The sequence below is a fragment of the Budorcas taxicolor genome, chromosome 1 (genome assembly GCF_023091745.1).
Source record: "Budorcas taxicolor isolate Tak-1 chromosome 1, Takin1.1, whole genome shotgun sequence".
In the NCBI taxonomy this organism is placed as follows: domain Eukaryota; kingdom Metazoa; phylum Chordata; class Mammalia; order Artiodactyla; family Bovidae; genus Budorcas; species Budorcas taxicolor.
In genome coordinates, this window is record NC_068910.1 from 147,439,678 (window position 1) to 147,460,372 (window position 20,695).

Consider the following 20,695-nt stretch of genomic DNA (forward strand, 5'->3'; position numbering starts at 1 on the left):
CGGCTCAGCCCAGCTCCGCGGCCGGCCGCGGCGCCAGCTCCCTTGTTCTCCAGCCGCTCCCGGGTCCCAGCGCCGCCTGCCGCGGTCGCGGCCGCCGCTTCCGCTCCCCACTCTCCCGGCTCGGCTGACTTCGGCGACTCTTCCGGTGGCCGCGGCCCTCCCGGCGCTGGGCCGCGGCCCGGTCCACTCCCCGCCCCCGACCCCGGCGCGCCCCGCCCCGGCGCGGCCCCGCCCCCGGCCGCCGCCGAGCCGCTCTGGCCTCGCGGCAGATGGCCTGGCTCTCCGCCGGACCCGCGGACACCCCGCCCACCCACCAGGCGGTGCTCGGCTCCTGCGCTCTGGTCCCAGGACCGGGGGGAGGGTGGCGGCGGTCGCCTACGCCCCCAGGGGCTGGATGGATAGATCTTTCCAGGATGGCCGGGTTCCCGGACTTTTCAAGGCCCTGGCTCTGGACCCAAGGGGATCGGCTGCTCCTCTGCAGCTGGGGAGGCATTAATGTAGGGGTTGCTTTGCTTCCCAGAAAAGGGGTTCTGACCAAGTATCTCTGGAGGATAGAGCCTCATCTACCTGGCCTTTTAGGGTCTGCTGAGAAGCATAGCTGCTGTCATTGAGTCTACCTGACAACTGCTTAAGGACAGAACAAGATCGAGTTCTGATTCCTTCTTGTAACCTCAGTACCTAAGTGTGAAGTAGTGATTTAATAAATGGACTGAATGCAGAATGAGCTTAAGTATGAAGATGCCTGCCTGACTGGGACATGAAGTCTCAAGCCAGGGCTAAGTATAATCGTTTCTAACAGATCTCCTCATGCCTAAGCTTTAGGTAACTTGTTTAATAAATACTGAGTGCCTACTATGTGCAAGGCATACTGCATGAAAGAGCAAAACAAGGCCGATAAGGCTGTTCTTAGGCTCTTCACTCATTTGGAAGGAGGTACAGTGTTCAGTTGCTCAGTGGTGTCTAACTTTTTGTAACCCCATGGACTGTAGCAACATACAGGCTTGTAAATAAATAAGTTCAGAGTGACAAATGCTATGAAAAAGAGTAAAACAGAGTGATGTGATAGTAACAGGGGAAAGAGTAATATGGGAAGTCAGAGAAGGCCTCTTCCATTTGCCTGAAGACCTAGAACTAGTGAGGAAGCATCTATAAAGTCTGGTCTTGGAGGAAGAGCATTCTAGGCAGAGGTAGACAAGTATAAGGGCTAAGGCAAGAATAAACTTGCCAATTTTGAAGAATAAAAAGAAGGTCATTGTGACTACAATGATGGTGGTAGATGAGTATCAGGTAGGCTGGGACCAGACCACATAGGTCCTTTTAGGCCACAGTAACAAGTGTGGGCTCCTCCCACTCCATTTTGTATATTGTTGCCAAATAAGCATTTCAAGATTAAGGACCTTTCAGATACCTCTTCAGCTTAGAAACCTCTCCATATTTTGCAGTACTTTTCAAATATCCATAGCATGATATTCAAAGCTCTCCATAATCTAACCTCTACCTACCTCTACAGCCTTTTTTTCATTGTATCCTGTCTATAAAGTTTTGACTTAAATCTGTTCAACCTACTTGTCAGCCCCTGCTCATGCACTGAATATATTTTCATTTCACACCTTCCCTTTAAATTTTTATCAAACTAATATGCATGCATAGACAAATATCAAGAAAATGTTTAACAGCAGTCCTGTTTCATTTCCCTCCTCACCCCGACCCGTGTACATTTTTTAAGCTCATATTACTTCTTGATTTATACATTCTGTGTCTTTCAAAAATTTTATTTATTTATGGCTGTGCTGTCTTCATGGCTGTGCACAGGCTTTCTCTAGTTGAGGCGCATGGGCTCAGTAGTTGTGACGCTTGGGCTTAGTTGCTCCAAGGCATATGGGATCTTCCTGGGCCCGAGACTGAATCCATGTCCCCTGCATTGGCAGGTGGATTCTTAACCCCTGGACCACCAGGGAAGCCCTGATTTATGCATTCGACATTGTTTATTGATTTCCGATTTTGATGGATTTACCTTTTCTCTACCTCCCCTAACTTCTTAGGATTTTGGTTAAGAAAATATAGTACTTAGTATTGACATTTTGACTGTTTCGAACTTTTCTTTCTGGCATTAATCATTGCCTTGCTCTTGCGTTTGCTTTTTTATATAGTGTACTTATCATTAAGTCTTTCCACATAATCTAATAGCTTCTCAATTCATATTTTACTAATTCAGTTAAATGTACTAGATAACGCATTGGCTTTCTTTTCTGGACCCTTCCATTCCATTGCTCTGGTCCGCACTGCTGGCTGTCTCAGTCTGTGAACAGCTCTCATCCTTGGACTTCTTTGCATCATTCTCTGAATTCTCTTTACCTCTCCTCTGTATTGGATTCCGGTTTCCTCAATAATTTGCTCCTCAATAGTATTAAAACACATCCTTTGGTAGTTTCCCTTGAAAGCATGAGAAATAAAAATTTGGGGTGAACTATTATGGAAAAGAATCTGAAAAAGTATATATACATTAATATGTATAAAACTGAATGACTTTGCTGTACACCTGAAATTAACACATTGTAAACCATCTATATTTCAATAGTTTTGAAAAAAAGATTTTTAACTGGGGAGAAACTTGAAAAGATGAGAGCAAGTATTAATAATTTTCCTTCAGAATTGAGTCACTCCATTGTCTTCTAGCTTCCAGTGTTGCTATTAAGTGATCAGTTTGATCTCTTAATTTTTCTTAAGCATTTGTACAGGACTTGTTTTTAACTCTCTTTGCAAGTCTTTAGGAAGTACTCTTTATCCCTGGGGGTTCTCAAATTTCTTGGTGATATGCCTTGGTGCTATTCACTGTGCGAGGCATTGGGTGAGCACTTCCCATCTAGTTCAACAATACTTTCTTGAATTATTTAGTAACATTACTACCATTTTTTCCTGTTGTTTCTGCAACTCCTGCTACATGTTGGACCTTCTGGATTGATCCCTTTTTCTTCATCATCCACTTTATTTTTAAATGATTTCACCTTTTTGCAAGATTTCTTAAAAGTATTTCCAAACTTTCCCCTATCTAATCGTACAGGTAAAATATTCACAATTAAAAACTCAGTAAGTATATAAGGATGGACGTAGTATAATCTCCCTCCTATTTGGTTTTGTACTCTTCCAGTTTTCCAGTAGGAAAAAAATCATTTACCTATTTTTTTAATTTCTAAGAATTCTTTTGTTCTCCAACTTTTCCTTTTCATAGCATTTATTCAAAGACACATTATCTTCTCTGAGCTTTGAGAATTATAGCATTTTCCTCCCTAAAGTTTTCAGAAAGCTACTTTGTGAATTCCTTAGTTTCAATTTTCTGTTTGTTGTGATCTCTACTTTTCATATTGCAAGTTTCCTCAAATGTCTGCTGCTGCTGTCGCTTCAGTCGCGTCTGGTGGCCTTTAATGGTCTATTCACATTTAAGAGTGAAATACTAAAAGGCTAATTGTAAATTCTGTCCATGTACAGGGCTTATTAAATAACCAGCTTCACTGTAGGGTGATGAGTGGGGGGAAGATGGATTTTTTTTTGAAACAAATATATATTTGTAGGCCTTTTGTCTGCAATTGTTTTGGCCTAGGGGCTATGTCAGTTGTGGTGACATTCAGAGCCCTGCCACTCATATACTTTCACTTTATCCCTCATTTTCAATCTAGCCCCTCACTCTCATCCCCACCATGTCTCCTATTAAATCCAGTGGTTCTAAAGGTTTATACCTTCCTTGAGGTTCTGAGATTTCACGGTGCTATTTTTGTTGATTGTGCTGGGCACTCACTGACTCTTGTCAGTTCTAGAAATTCATGACCTTTGGGTTTAGGAAACCTTTATAAGTAGTTCTTTGAAAATTGCCTCCCCACCATTTCTCCAGAGACTAAAGCTCCTATCTCTTGCAGAGAAGTAGGGGTAGTCACTCGGCTGGATCAGATAAAGGACCTGGGGGGCTTTTTCTCATACACATCTCTGATTCCCTTCTCCCCCAACCTCAGTTCTCAGCCCCAATCCGTACCCTCTCCTGAGCCTCTTCTGGGTTGAGAAGGGCACACTGATTTGCTTCTTGTTAACAACCACCTCAGCAGGTAGAGCCCAACTCATTCTGCTCTGCTAGCTCAACCTTCACCTTCCCATTTACTTTTTTTTCCAAAATGTTGATGTCTTTCATTCATTGCTGTCACCTTGTTTTCCTTGTCATAGAGTCATGTGCCTTTTTCGAAAAATTCCTCTGTTGACACTGAAAGGGGTTTTGGAGGGAGTAAAAAGCTCATGTGTTCAATCTGCCATACTCAAGTGGAAACCCACTGCTTTGCTTATAATGTTCTCTTCTACTTTTGTTTTTTAAAGCCACTCAGGTGTCACAATCCTGTAAGCCTTCTCCCTAAGCACCCAAACTAGAAGGAATATCTTCCTTCTAAAAAGTTCTACAGGCCACTTCTGATCTCTGCCACCCACTAGGTATAAATTAGAGGTACTCTACAGTTAATTGTACTTAACTGTCCCTATGAGGTCCATCTATAACCTTCACATGCTTTCTAGTCACTAGGTCCTGTATTTGACAAAGAAGTGAAGTGAAGTGAAGTCGCTCAGTCATATCCGACTCTTTGCGACCCTGTGGACTGTAGCCCACCAGGATCCTCTGTCCGTGGGATCCTCCAGGCAAGAACACTGGAGTGGATTGCCATTTCCTTCTCCAGGGGATCTTCTCGACCCAGGGATCGAACCCAGAAACTGAGATTTACGGAATAAGAAAAGCAAATTAAGCCAAATCCCAGCCACCCTGTTTCTCCCTCTTCAGAAATACTGAGTAATGCCCCTTCACACTCCTGAACACAGTTCAGTACGCCCTTCCTCAGCTTACTCCTTCTACCCAATTGAAATGAAGAGAGGCAACCATTTTATCCGATGTCCAAGAGGGCCACTTGTTACCAGAGACATCTGCCAGAGTTAAGTGTTAACAGAGTGAGGATTATAGGAAAGCAACAAAGAACTCAACAAGATAAGACAGAAGGGCATGTCTCACAGTCCAAGTTAAAGCAGACAATATTGGAACCTGACAAACTCCAGTTCTAGAGTCTAATAACAAATCCTTGCTCTATCACTTACTACTTATGGGACCTCTATGAACTTTAGACTCCTCTCATCGGAAAACGGGGATAAGACCTACTTCATAGGGCTGATGTGAAGATTAACTAAAATAACACATATGAGGGGACAGCCCATCTCAGATTCTTCCTCTGTTCTTAATAATATTCATTGCTGGACTGAGGTTGTATTTGCATCTGGGGGGAATTTCCCTTCACTGAGACACTGAAAATGGTGAAGGAAAAAAAATTCTGGATGAGGATCAAGTCCTTAACTTTACCCCCCAAAAAGTCATGAAACCTTGAACAAATTCCCTTATTTTGAAGATGAAGAGTAGCCCTGTTTCCCTGACAGTGGACCTGGATCAACTGGACAAAGCATGTGATGGACTGGCAGGTGGTTAATGGACTTTACATATGCTTGGTATCATCGCCCTCTGAAGAAAAGTGTTTGGACTAGGACTCTCTATGGAACTTGGTTTGGGCACACCACTCCAGGACCACAAATTGGTCCACAAAGGCTGGAAAAGAATCTAGCCCCTCCACTATCATGACCAAGGCAATGGTCAACTAGTGAGGCACCACAGTACCATCTAGTGGACACAACACCCCTCTTCTCCCTCTCCACCAGGTGGTTAAGAAAAAGCTACTACTACATCAGAGGTTCAGAACTCTTTGGTCACCTACACCAATGGCTGATCAATCAGAGTTGGAGAGAAACCAAATATACCCCTCTCTCTGTTTTTTTAATATTAACAAATACAAGCAGCAGAGAGGGCCAACTGCTCTCTGCTATTCCCTGAGGGGAACCAGAGCACAAAGCTGTTCCTCTGGTCTTCCTCTAACCGCAGGGCCTGCTTAGCTCCTCCTTAGGCAGAGCTGTTATCCAGCCCAACTTCCTTCACCCCCACTCCCCAGTCAGGATGGGAGGCACATGGTTGCTGATGGTGGGAAGAATATTATAGTTCCAGCCTCTGCTCCAGTCTCAGTTCAGATGGTGGTCACTCATCCTTTTGAACTAGTCTCTCACTTGTCCTGGCCCAGAAACCTTGAGGTTAATCAACAACATCCACAGGAGCAGGCAGTGTGACTTCAGTCATCTTCAGATGACTCCTCTTCTGCCTCTTTTAGCCACTGGATGAACCTTTGCAGCTGTAAGGAAACAGAGTGGAGAGCTACTGAGGGGGACGCACATAACCTTCCTGTTCTCCTTAGCGGATAAACAACCAGAGGCTCAGGGACCAGCCACCTGGAGTCTAGGGCCAGGAGCCAGGGAACCAGACACCCACTGCAGTCAGAGGAAGGCAACCTGACTCACCTGCTGATTCTTGCGCAACTGCTGGCCTTTGTCAGTTACCTCCCTTTGGCTGAACCAGCTCAGAATTGTTTCCTCAGCCAGGATCTCCAGTTGGTAGAAAGCCATCAGTACCTACAGAAGGCCAGCAGAGGAGGTCTCAGGGGCCTTGCAGGGTTCAAGATACAATGGATAACAGAGGAAGAGGCAGCACGATCTAGTGCCTTCCTACCAGGCCCTCAGCTGCCTCCTATACACTGTGCAGTCTCCTCCAAAACAGACAAGAGTGAGCTGTTCACTCTGATACTGGGACAGGTCTGACTTCTGTAACTGTAGTGCTCCACACATTCCCAGGACAACCTCCAAATGGCTGCCTTACTAGCTTGGCTCCAAGCTGTACTATCTCAGCAATGAGCACAACACTACAGGTAGATGACACTATTAACCAAACTCCATATGGATTCATGTCAGTCTATACTGTGTCTCCATGGAGGTCTCCAAAGCCTGTTTCAAAGTAAATGCAAGACTATATGGCTTGGGGTGGTATTCACCTTGGCCATGGAAGTGCTAAGAGCTTCATGCTCCAAAAAGAAGTCCTCAATGGCTGCCAAAGATTCCAAATGATCAGCGGCGCGCTTTATGTAGTTCCTAAAGACAGGGCTCCAGGCCTTGAGCAACTGTGGGAAAGAGGAGAAGCTGCAATATATTCCTGAGCATGAACCTAGACCTGGACAGTAAAGAGAATCAATAATGATAACATAGGTCTTTCAAGACAAGAGGTGGTTGCCTGGTGGTCTAGTGGTAGGATTTGGTATTTTTGCTGCTATGACCTGGGCTCAATCCCTGATGAGGGAACTGAGATCCCGCAAGTCACAAAATTAAAAATTAAAAAAGACAAGAGATTATACAGGCTCTGTGGAACTATGTCATAGGCACCTGGGAGCTGCTGGAAGGACTGGAGAAAAAGAAATTTCCTAGGGAAGGTGAAGAGGGTTAGATGCTGCAGGCTGCTTCAAAATATCTGTTCCCAGTCTAAATGTTCACCTTATTCTGGGTCAGATCATTTTCAGTCGGAGTATGACAATCCAGTCCATTCTGGGTATGCCTTTGGGGTCTAGTACCATCTGAATACTGGAATCTCAAAGGCCACTCATTACTGAAACTAATTTGACTCCCCTGGACAACCAAACCTGCTCTAGAACCCAATCTGTGTCCAGAGGCAAGGAGAAAGGAACTACAAGTAACATATACCCCATAAGACCTTCTACTCCTGATTTCCTTTAAAGTCAAGCCCCCAAAATGTATACCTGTCTCCACTCAACCCCTTGTACCCAGCCTCAATCTTTGCTTACGGGAATCAAGAGGGCACAGTAGCGGTTTGGGTCTAGCGGGGAATCCATTTGTTGCAGTGGGAACTCCAGGACCACATGGCTCAATACTTGCATCACTTCCTTCAGGCTTATGTTGTAGGCATACCTGTGGGGACACTGGGGTGACACCAGGGCCTTCACTGGCCCTTTCAGCATACTGTAGGACTATGACTCTGGCAGGACATTAGGGAAGAGGAAGTCAGATGCAACATGGAAAGGGAGGATTTTGGAAGGAAGAAGTCTATGCTGAGGCTAGAACAATGTTCTCCCTGTTTCAAATGCTACCAGCCTTGTCCAGTCGCGATGTCAAGGGAACATGTTCCTATCTGGGGAAGAATTAGGAGAGAACCTCCACCACCTAGGATTACCCCGAGAAGATGAGAATAGGGAGAGGCTGCTCTTACTTGAGAGAATTTATCTCCAGGACTAGATTGTCACAAGAAATGTTCTCCTCCTTGCCCCGCTGTAGTGTTCCCAGGACTTCATTCTGAAACACTAAAATCAAAGCAAGAATAAGTTCATGGGCCAATATTGCTCCAGGACGCGTTAAGTCATCCAGTCCTCACTTTATGCCCAACCAAACTGGATGTTCTCCTCTTCTGTCCCAGACACTGCTCCCTTGGCCACGTACCTTTGATGTCATCCATCTGTGGAGAGCCTGCCCGGCTGCCTAGCTCTTCAGAATCCATACTTTGCTCACTTTCAGTTTCACTCTCTTCTTCCATGTTGATTCTGAGTCCTGAGAATCCAGAAGGGGTGAGAAAAAAGAAACGGAAGAGCCACTGACAGAGAGCAATATATCTGCTCTGTCTGCATGAATAAATTAATGAACAAGCAGTCTGATTCTGATCCCCTGCAGAAGAAAATGGCAACTCACTCCAGTATTTTTGCCTGCAGAATCCTATGGATAGAGAAGCCTGGCAGGCTACAGTCCACTGGGCTGTAACAGTCAGACATAACTTAGGGACTAAACCACTGCCAGTATGATTCTGAAGTATTCAAACTCCCTCAAAATAACCTGATTTAGATGGTGGGTGGCAGGAATGAGGCCTAGCTTACCCCATAGATTCTGCCGTAGTTCCTCCTCTTCCTCCATGTTCATGTCTGCAGCTTTCCAGAGGTAGCCCTGGCCTGCAACTCCGACTTCTGCTGGATTGTAACCTGGAAAAGACACTGATCTTTAGCAAGGGCCCATGAGAAGCACCAACCCCTTAGGAGGAAACACTGGTATTTCTATGGGGCAGAGAGACACACAGATGCCCCACACCTGCTGAGTCTCACACCTTTCAGCTTCACTTTCTCCTTTTCTTGGTCAGCCCCAGAATCATCACTGAACTGACCATCATCCTCATCATCCTCTGCATCTGGAGGGTGCAAAGAGATCACCGAGCCCTCAGGCAGCATGATATCTGGGCCTACTACCACCTGGAGGAGAAAAAAGGAGTGGGTGGCACAAATCCATTAATGTGTGGGAAAAGTACTCCCTGCAAAGGAAAGTGACTTTACTAAGTCAAGTAGAAAGCAAATGAAAACACTGGATTGGGAATTTCAATTCAGGCTGGATTTGGTGGACATAAGGCACTTTCTGGGTCAGCATAACCACCACTCAGCTGTGCCATGTGGAGCAGGTCTTACCTGGGAAGTAAGGACACAGTGAGGCTTCAGTGTAACATTTTCCTTGACCTCAGCATTGTCACAGAGCAGAGACTGATGAATCTGTGCTCCAGCAGCAACTCGGACCCCCTGCCATAGGAAGGCCTGGTCCAGCACCACATTATCACCTGGCTCAGGACAGGAAAGACTCCTGGTCACCCATGGCTCCAATTCCAGACCAGACCACTTTTCAGACCATTTGTGGAGAATGGGGCTGACTGACACCAGCAGAGCTTCCATCCAGCTCTACCACTCCATCCCCAAATTACCATAAATCCCCTCTTCCTCTCTAAGCTCAGGCCAGAGACCAGAACATTGCTCAGCCTTACTACCCTCCACCAGTTTTACAACAATTTGACTATATACTGAACTTAAGAACCTGAGAACCTTTAAGATTTCTGGAGATCCCTTTCAAGAAACTTATTAGAATCACACTCCTGTCTAAAAGTAGAACCAAATTATTCTACCGCTTTTGTTTCGGTACATTTTAAAGTCAGAATCTTATTGTTCTCTTAATGGGGCAGTTCCATGAGAAGCATCACTTTCTTATTACCAAAGTGAGTTATTAAAGAGTATAAAGAACCCTAGACTTATAATCAGAATCAAGTACCTGCATTGCCTCTTATGAGCCCTTGGAGGGACAACCACTTTTAGCCTTTCTGATTATCTATAAAACTTATCTATAAATAATACCTCACAAGGTTTTTATGAGGATTAAATGAAATAAAGTACACAGAACCCCTTTGTAAACTGCAATGTACTGAACAGGTGTTATTGCATGTTAATTATCCAGTTGGTCCTGAATGTGAATACAGGGTACCCTGGAATGCGAAGAGTCACCCAATAATAGGCTCACAGACCACAAATTAAAAGTATCACTGTTTTTACATCCCTGTTTCTTCCTTTATTAAGGCAGCCACTCTAGTTCCTTATTCTCAGGGACTATCCCTCTGTATCCTTTTCTGGACTCATGGGGTTCCCCCAAGTTCCTGCTCCTAGGATGGCCAGCTTGACCTCCCTACCTATACTCACCAATGTGACAGCCAGGGCCAATGACACTGTTAGTGATGGAGCAATTGCTGCCAATGACAGTGCCAGAACCTAAGAGCACGTTTTCCTCCAGGATGCTGCCATGGCCCAGGCTGACCTCAGGCCCTCGGTAGATGTTATGTCGGGAGTGAGTGCAGCTCTGGGTTGTGCTGTCAGTGAAGTTAGCCTCTGGGGTGAGAGGGTAGACCCATCGGCGGATGACATCTGCGCAGACAGCAGCATACATGTGTAGGTTGGAGACCCGGGCACCATATTCCTTAGTTGTCACATGCATGTGGATCTGGTTTCCTAAGATCTAAATGAGGAGAAAAAAAGGTCACCCAAGCAAGCAAGAGAGAAAGAACATCCGCCAGTATAATTCTCTTCTAACTTCCTTAAATCCCCTACTGCTTTTCAATGTCACAGCCAAGTGGCCTGAGACTTTCTTCTGTACTGCTTCCCCCTCACATCCAGCTATTTTCCTTCCTCCTACAGCTCAATAAAATATAAGACGGGACCAAAAGTCTCCCCACCTACCCAAGGGAAAACAAAATTTCACATTGCGTGTAATGGTGGATAGTCACGTTTTTAGCAATCAATTTATTGATTTTGAGATTTTTTAACATGTCACTGGTGGTCAGATGGTATTGGGGATCTGACAAAAACGAAAAATGAATCTTCTGTGTGTCAGCAGGGTCTACTGTCCCTGAAGTTGGTTAAAATAAAAAAGCAAATGAAGAAAGAGAGGAAAAAAGGTGGGGTTGGAGGGGTGGGGGTGGGAAACCAAAAGTTATCAGCGTGAGATAATATTACAGCCCTCTTCTAAAGAGGCACTGGGAGCCTTTTATTACCTCCTCATTCACTAACAGGCCTCGCACAAAGTCATCTCGTGTTTGGTAGTCGAAGTTGTCTGTAAATAGTTGAGCCACCTGTGTGGAGAAGTCAGAGGGGGATGATGTCAAGTACTATTCTCTGGAAGCAAACATAGCCTCCTAGAGACATATCAGACACTGTGACAGCAGGACATGGGCAAGAATCCCAAAAAAGTCAGCCAATGAACTATTGGGGTCAAGACGACAACACCTCCTTGCTATAGAACAGATAGGAGAGAGGGGGAGAAGAAATATACCTTGTCACTTAAGGGGGTGGTAATACACCCTCAGAGTTTTCCTCAGTGGATATGCAGCCTTTGACATGAGGAGCTCACCTGAGGAGAGCAGATGCTTATGTGACAATCAAGTAAGTCATAGCGAATCTCCACTCCATCTCCACTGCCCTGGAACAAGCTCTGTGGAGAAGTTACAAGGACTTAACTCATCTCCTGCTGAAGCCTGTCACCTTCCCACTTCAAGGACCCCAGATAAACACATACCAGAGGGAAAGAAAAACGTCGGAGGCCTTGGGTCTTCTGGAAATGGAGCACCTGATTTGTGGCACTATCCACGGCCACTACCACGTTGTCCTCATGACAACGAGTTGGGTGGCTGGGGGATGACTCCTTGAAGATCATCGTCATCACAGACACATTTTTTTCTAGCTTCCTCCTTAACCTATAAAGGACAGGAAGGAGATAGCTGTAAAAAAGCAGTCCTAGGGCTCTGTTGGTCCCAAACCCTACCTCTACTGTTTTCCCATCCTGACCTGTGTTCTTCCAGGGCTCTGGTAATATTGATGTTTGAGATGACATCCCCATACACCAGAAGGAAGTCAGAGCGCACCAAGGCTTTAGCATCAACATCACGGAGAACATCCCCCAGTGATCTATACAGCTCTGATGTAATTATTCGAACCACATTGAGGGATGTTGGGCGGCACCACTTGGATTTCCTAAGGGAAGGGAGGGGTGAGGGGAATGAGTAAACCAAACATAAAGATCATGCAGAGCTTCTCTATTCCCCCACCACTCAACATTCACACTCCTTTGCTGTGATTTTTTTGGAGTTTCTGCCAGCTTCTCCTCCACTTCAAAGAGATTAATGAACTATAATTAATGGTTTCAGTATAGTGTCTTATTTTATGTATATAATCTTGTTTGATGTATATAAATCTTGTTTTCAGTATATAATCTTGTTTTATGGGCTAGAGAAGCATGGCTATTTCCTCTCCATTCCCTGACCCATCCCCAAACATGGATTGGAACTAAAAATCCCACTGAGACTTAGGTTATTCAAAGTATTCTAGGGACAAACTTTTCTCTTAAAGTTCATATCACATTTAGGAGCTGTCTGATGGAGATCACGCTAATCCTAGCCTTTATTTCCTAAGCTTCCTTAAATCCTGAGAGTCACTCTTTTTCAAAAAGATTTCACTCAACATTTGTTAAGTGTTTACTATGTGCTTGGTACTAAGCTAGGTACCAGGAATACAAAGATGAGGAAGAGCTCAACATTTAGAAGCTCAGTGGAAAAACAAAGATGTTACTCTTGTAACTGGCAGATTGGAGCCACCAAATAAAAAGCAAAACTCACTGGGACTAAACTTTATGAGATTCAGAAAAAATTCAAATGCTGTTCTTTAATCTTTGTCACAACTTCAGCTACTCGCCTCCTAAGTGGAGAGAATGCCCTTAGACCTTACAATGGGATACAAATAGACACATTTTTCTCCCTCATAATTTCCCCTTAGTTACATTCATCCTAAGGAAACCAGGGAAAAAATGGTGAAACACGGAAAGAAAAGTTGCAGAGCTTACAGTAAATGTTCCTTGATTTGAGCAGCTTTCCAGCAACAAAAGACAAAGGTTTCCTGTACACCTGTGGCAGTCAGAAATTCCAGAGTGTAGTCAATTAGTGCCACATTGGCCAGGGGCAAGAGGACCTGGAGGATAAGAGACAAAAAAAGTCTGAAGACTTGTTATCTGTGAGGATCCTCTGAGAAGCATTCTTTCTCCTACTTCAACCACAATTTCACTCTTCTGTCAGTATCTTCAAACACTAGTTTTATCTTTCCTATTTAAAAGTAATCAGGCTCCTACCTTTGATGTTTATGGAATGCTCTAAACATGAGTCTGCTGTGCTTAGTTGCTCAGTCATGTCCAATGTCCGACTCTTTGCAACCCCATGGACTGCAGCCCACCAGGCTCCTCTGGCCAAGGGGATTCTCCAGGCAAGAAAATTGGAAGTGGGTTGCCACGCCCTCCTCCAGGGGATCTTTACAACCCAGGGATCGAATGCAGGTCTCCTGCATTGCAGGCAGATTCTTTACCCATCTGAGCCACCAGGGAAGCCCAAGAATACTGGAGTAGGTAGCATATCCCTTATCCAGGGGAATTTCCCCACCCAGGAATCAAACCGAGGTCTCCTGGATTGCAGGCAGATTCTTTACCAGCTGAGCTACTCGGGAAGCCCAAACATGAGTTTAATGTGTTGCAATCTGGATACAGTAAACACAGAATTTACTTGCTTAGCATCAGACAGAGCTGATACAGAACAGACAACCCTGATTTCTAACACTAGAAATCAGTCATACCTCCAGAAACTTAGGCCTTTTTCCCTGTAAGATTTCCTTCCTTGATCTCTTTCTAAGAGCCAGGGGCTAGCCATCCCAATCAGTTGCCCCAAATAAATAGCCAATTAGACTATTTGGAGGTGGGGTGGGGAGTCAAAGACGGTTTTCCGAAAAAAGAATGTAAGTCCTTTTCTTTGAAATGGGGACTGCTGAGGAACCCAGCAATCATTAGGAGTACCTCAGTCCAATTCCCCAGTGTCTAGACAATACAGGGGATGCTGGCAACCAGCCACTGAACCCGTTCTGTTCTCCTTTTGACAGATGGCACTGACTGTCATCAAAAGCTGGAAAGAAAAAAAGCACACTGTACAAGATCCAAAACAGCTGTTACTATGGGATCAGACTAGTCTGCTCCTTTTTTAGGCCCAGAACCTCCCTTTTGGAGGCAAAAGGAGGTAACATCTTCTTTCACCTAAGAATCTCTTTTTCCTATGCATAAAAGCCGCGCAGCCTCCTCTTGAGGCACTGAATCCTCGTGTGAAGGCTTCTCACAAGCACTGGTCCAAGGTTAGTCCTGCGGGCCTCTCAAACCCGGAGGTGAACAGCACTACGCGTGCCCAAATCTGCCAGCCGCTCACTTGGTCAGGGCTTTAGACCGTCTCTCCGCTTTCCTCCTAACCAGATAAACACGATTTCTGGGAAAGAGAGTGGGCACAAGTCCTTCCAGAGGCCGCCTCACCACCCAGTATTACTTGCTCTAGCCCTGCCACCTACAAGGCCCTCCGGCAGCTCTCGAGCACGTCGCTCACCCGAGGCTGGTCCTTGGAGATGGGGAAGAAGCGGCGGTTGAAGCTGTCGGCCACCAGAACTGCTTGTAGGGGCGGCGGCGGTTCCTCCTCCGCCCCTCTGGCCGCCCCACCACCGCTGCCGCCGCCGCCTCCCGGTCCGCCGCCGCTGCGCTTGTTGACCTGACTGGCCAACGCACCAGGCGGCGCCACCACAGTAGCCGCCATCTTCTCTCACGGCCACCACTTCCGCACGGAAACTGACACGGCACACAGTAAGGGACAAAAAGATCCAGCACTCGAAATGCGAAGGAGTAGCGAAAGAAGGGAGGGAGGAGCCGAGGGCGGAAGAATGCGCATGCGTCTCCCCTAGGTCTGCCTAAGGGCTGAGCTGCGAGGCAGAGAGCAGTGGGGCCCAGCGGCGCGGGTGCGGCCAGTTGAGGCCCCCGGGCGGCGAGGAGGGGTTTATGGCAACAAATGTTGCCATCATTTGTTCCTGAGCAAACTGTCGTTCTTAGGGGATAATGAGACTCGTACTCTCTGCGAAGCGGCTCTGGATGTATAATCTCCACTCCGTGCTTGCGAGCTAAGTCGCTTCACTTCAGTTCAGTTCAGTGGCTCAGTCGTGTCCGACTCTTTGCGACCCCACGAATCGCAGCGCGTCAGGCCTCCCTGTCCATCACCAACTCCCGGAGTTCACTCAGATTCACGTCCATTGAGTCAGTGATGCCATCCAGCCATCTCATCCTCTGTCGTCCCCTTCTCCTCCTGCCCCCAATCCCTCCCAGCATCAGAGTCTTTTCCAATGACTCAACTCTTCGCATGAAGTGGCCAAAGTACTGGAGTTTCAGCTTCAGCATCATTCCTTCCAAAGAAATCCCAGGGCTGATCTCCTTCAGAATGGACTGGTTGGATCTCCTTGCAGTCCAAGGGACTCTCAAGAGTCTTCTCCAACACCACAGTTCAAAAGCATCAATTCTTCGGCGCTCAGCCTTCTTCACAGTCCAACTCTCACATCCATACATGACCACAGGAAAAACCATAGCCTTGACTAGACGGACCTTAGTTGGCAAAGTAATGTCTCTGCTTTTGAATATACTGTCTATGTTGGTCATAACTTTTCTTCCAAGGAGTAAATGTCTCTTAATTTCATGGCTGCAATCACCATCTGCAGTGATTTTGGAGCCCAGAAAAAGAAAGTCTGACACTGTTTCCACTGTTTCCCCATCTATTTCCCATGAAGTGATGGGACCGGATGCCATGATCTTCGTTTTCTGAATGTTGAGCTTTAAACCAACTTTTTCACTCTCCTCTTTCACTTTCATCAAGAGGCTTTGTAGTCCCTCTTCACTTTCTGCCATAAGGGTGGTGTCATCTGCATATTTGAGGTTATTGATATTTCTCCCAGCAATCTTGATTCCAGCTTGTGTTTCTTCCAGTCCAGTGTTTCTCATGATGTACTCTGCATTAAGTTAAATAAGCAGGGTGACAGTATACAGCCTTGATGTACTCCTTTTCCTATTTGGAACCAGTCTGTTGTTCCATGTCCAGTTCTTACTTGCTTCCTGACCTGTATATAGGTTTCTCAAGAGGCAGGTCAGGTGGTCTGGTATTCCCATCTCTTGAAGAATTTTCCACAGTTTATTGTTATTTATGTAGACTTGTGAGTGCCCTGAGGGTAAGAAATGTCTTCCTCGGTCTGGACTCTCCAAGGTGACGGCTCACATTAGGTGAGGAGAAAGAAAACGGAGGACTACAATTTTTAATGTGCTGGGATCTGGTGGAAAAGAACCAAATTATGTGTGGCTAAAATTTTATTCTTTTATGACATCTCCATTTATTCAATCTGTCAGCATTTATTGAAACCCTACTCTGTGTCTTAATCAGATTGGAAATAAATTTGGAACCAAGAACTGTATAAAGTGGAGTTGGACGTAAGCCACAAGACTGGAGTCTTGAGAAGTGTGGCATCCTAAGGGAAAGAGCCCGTGACTGCAGGCGCGTCAGCCAGGCCTGCCGAAGTGCGGGACGTTGGGGACACATTGGAAACGGGGTGAGGCATTGGAAACGGGGTGAGGCAGTTTGAGTGTCCTTTGGTTGGAAGGAGCTTTCCAGCAAGGCAGCGCGCTCCTTCAACACGAGAACTGTTGGTGTTTCACCATGTGGCAAAGTTTCTGCAAGGGTCTTTACCTTAACCCGTGGCTGCGTTGCATGTCGGGATTCCGAGTTCCAAAGGCTGAGCTTTGTTCCCACGCAGCGGCTGTGGCTTGGCCCACATTCCTCAGGAACACTCCTCGTGGGTCTGATGGGCCTTGTCATTTCTTCCCTGTACCAGTTAGTGATGGTGCTGAATGAAAACTATTTCTTCAGAATTTTGGAAAATTTAGCTTGGAGAAGGAAAGGCAGACGACAACTCAGTAAATGTTTTCAACTAAATGAGTATACATTGCAGAAGATGTTTGACTGTCCTACAAACCCACAGGAAGAAAGAGAAAAGAGGGGTGAGTAAATAAACACAAGAGGGTTGTGTGGGGGTGTGATGAAGGTATGGAAAGTCCAATTGTAGAAAATTTTAAATGACTCCAGACACTTCAGAAAGTGCTGGCTCAGAAGGTAAAGAATCCGCGTGCAATGCAGGAGATGACGGTTCAATCCCTGGGTGGGGAATGTAAGAAACTCCGCGGGAAGAAAGAGCCACCCTTATGGACGGTTGATCAGGGCCTTTTATTGGGCGGTCGCTCTCGAGCAGAACTCCCGGGGGCAGGTGAGCAAGGAAGCGAGGGGGGTCTGCGAAGCAAAGGGAGTCTTCGAGGTAAGAGGGGTGGGGAAGGGTTTTATAGCCCGGGCCGGGCTCCCATATAAGGAAGAAAACACGGGCTCAGCGGTGATTGGTGTCCAAGGGCTCCGATGTCGGCTCCTGATTGGACGGCGAGGGCTCCTGTCGGCTCCTGATTGGACGGCTTGGTGGGCCCGCCTCCAGGGCTTGTCTGTGGCTCTCTGCCGGGACATGTCCCGACATGCCCGGACATGCCCAGGCATGCCTCAACACGCCCGACCTTGCCCTGACCTTTCAGGGAAGATCCCCTGGAGAAGGAAATGGCATTCGACTTCAGTATTCTTGCCTGAAGAGTCCCATGGACAGAGAAGCCTGGCAGGCTACAGTCTATGAGGCCGCACAGAGTCAGATAAGACTGGTTGAGGAACACTTTCACCTCAGAAAGTGTGAGTGGTAAATCCAGGCCTTGTAATTCTGTAGATCTGTAGCTGGATAGATAAGGTTTTAACAGATGTCTGTTACAGAGACTCTTTCTTGACCTGTTGATTTTTTTTTTTTTGCTTCCAAAACTTAACAACAATAAAACAAAAATGGGCAAAGGACTTGAATGGACATTGAGAGGTCAGGGCAAGATGGTTAAGGCAGGCCTGGGCGTGCCCAGGCATGTCGGGACATGACCCGGCAGAGGACTGCAGACACAACTCGGAGAGGGACCGGCAACCAAGCGGACTAACCAGGAGCCGACACGGAGCCCTTGGACGCCAATCACCGCTGAGCCCGCACTTTCTTCCTTATATGGGAACCCGGGCCCCGGCTATAAAACCCTTCCCCCACCCCTCATACCTCGCAGACTCCCTTTGTCTCCTTGCTCACTCGCCCCGCCCCCGGGAGTTCTGCCCGAGAGTGACCGCCCAATAAAGGCCCTCATCAACGGTCCATAGAGGTGGCGCTTTCTTCCCGCGGCGGTTCTTACAGACATTTCTCCAAAAAAAGATATACAAGTGGCCAGCAAGCACATGAAAGGTGTTTAGCATGACTAATCATTGTGTGCTGTGCTGTGCTTAGTCATTCAGTCATGCTGGACTCTTTGCAACCCCATACATTGTAGCCTGCCAGGCTCCTCTGTTCATGGGGATTCTCCAAGCAAGAATACTGGAGTGGGTCGCCATGCCCTCCTCGATTAATCATTAGTTAAGTGCAAATCAAGACTACAATGAAATATCACCTCATACTCATTAGGATTACTGTTATCAAAACAAACAAACCCAGAAAATAAGAAGCATTAGTGAGGTTGTGGAGAAATTGGAATCTTTATATACTATTGGTGGAAATGTAAAATGGTGCAGGTTCTATGGAAAACAGTATGGTGGTTCTTCAAAAAAATGAAACATACAATTACTATGTTTCCAGCAATTCTACATCTGGATATATACCCCAAAAAAGTGAAAAAAAGGACTCAGATATTTATATATTCATGTTCATAGCAGCATTATTTATTCATGATAGTTAAAACATGGAAGCAACCCAAGTGAATGAATTGATAAACAAAAGGTGCTGTATATATACAGTAGAATATGATTCAGTCTTGAAAAGGTAGGAAATTCTGACATATGCTACAAAGTAGATGAAACTCCATTGTGGACATTATGCTTTGTGAAATGTCAGAAAAAAGACAAATACTATAGAATTCTATTCATATGCGATACTTAGCGTAATCAAAATCATATAAACAGCAGAATGGTTGGGGCTATGAGAAGGAGGAGAAAATGGGGAGTTATTTATGGGTATAGCATTTCAGTTTTACAGCATGAAAAGAGTTACGTGCAAGGATGGTGGTGATAATAGCACAACAGAGTGAATATACCTAAGGCTACTAAACTGTACACTTAAAAATGGTGAAAATAGTAAACTTTGTATTATGTATACTTTACCAAAATAAAAAAATTGGGAAAAAAGCTTTCTGGAAACCACAAATTAACAAACCACACACACACACACACACACACACCCCACATAGAAAAACTATATAATGAAGTAAAAACTTCTTCCCCTACTTCTCTCACTCTATACAACTCCCAGAGTTATAACCATTACATTAAATGGGTATTCTTTCTATTTCCCTGCTAAATTTATGTATCTAGGCATAGAGTTATATGCCTAAGCACATATATACACACACACCATTTTCATGTATTCAAACACACACACACACACGCACATATATATAAGAGTTCCAGATGTATAAGCTGGGTTAAGAAAGGCAGAGGAACCAGAGATCAAATAACCAACATTCATTGTATCATAGAGAAAGCAAGAGAATTATAGAAAAACATCTACTTCTGCTTCATTGACTATGCTAAAGCCTTTGACTGTGTGGATCACAATAAACTGTGGATAGTTCTTAAAGAGATGGGAATACCAGACCACCTTACCTGTCTCCTAAGAAACTGTATGTGTGTCAAGGAACAACAGTTGGAACCAGACACAGAACAATGGACTGGTTCAAAATTGGGAAAGGAGTATGACAAAGCTGTGTATTGTTACCCTGTTTATTTAATATATATGCAGAGTACATCATGTGAAATATTGGGCTGGATGAATCACAGACTGAAATCAAGATTGCTGGAGAAATAATCTCAGATATGAAGATGCAGATTTCTCTCTAATCACAGAAAGTGAATAGGAAATAAAAAGCCTCATGGTGCGGGTGAAAGAGGAGAGTGAAAAAGCTGGCTTAAAATTCAGCATTCAAAAAACTAAGATCATGGCCTCTGGTCCCATCACTTTATGGCAAACAGAAGGAGAAAAAGTGGAAAGTGACAGATTTTATGTTCTTGGGCTCCAAAATCACTGTGGACAGTGACTGCAGTCATGAAATTAAGACACTTGCTCCTTGGAAGGAAAGCTATGATCAACCTAGACAATGTATTAAAAAGCAGAGACATCTCTGTCGACAGACGTGTATATAGTCAAAGCTATGGTTTTTCCAGTAGTCATTTAAGGATGTGAGAGTTGGACCCTGAAGAAGGTTGAATGCCAAAGAATTAGTGTTTTCTTTCAAACTGTGGTGCTGGAGAAGACTCTAGAAAGTCCCTTAGACTACAAGGAGATCAAACCAGTCAATCCTAAGGGAAATCAGCCCAGAATATTCATTGGAAGAACTGATGCTGATGCTGAAGCTCCAATACTTTGGCTACCTGATGCAAAGAACCGACTCATTGGAAACGCCCCTGATGCTGGGAAAGATT

The 20,695-nt window shown here is 45.4% G+C and overlaps 1 protein-coding gene across 1 annotated transcript; it reads right to left on the reverse strand.

Moving 5' to 3' along the window:
• Positions 1-5,820: 5,820 nt before the first annotated feature.
• EIF2B5 (eukaryotic translation initiation factor 2B subunit epsilon) lies at positions 5,821-14,901 on the reverse strand. Its single transcript, XM_052644936.1, has 16 exons — positions 14,696-14,901; positions 13,132-13,256; positions 12,081-12,266; positions 11,812-11,989; positions 11,647-11,727; positions 11,291-11,368; positions 10,443-10,755; positions 9,393-9,538; positions 9,041-9,182; positions 8,817-8,918; positions 8,389-8,496; positions 8,162-8,252; positions 7,740-7,863; positions 6,939-7,064; positions 6,412-6,522; positions 5,821-6,245 (listed from the first exon to the last, which is right to left on the reverse strand). Exons 1-16 carry the CDS (start codon positions 14,897-14,899, stop codon positions 6,186-6,188), a joined length of 2,175 nt encoding a protein of 724 aa, XP_052500896.1. The 5' UTR covers positions 14,900-14,901; the 3' UTR covers positions 5,821-6,185.
• Between the last annotated feature and the right edge of the window lie 5,794 nt (positions 14,902-20,695).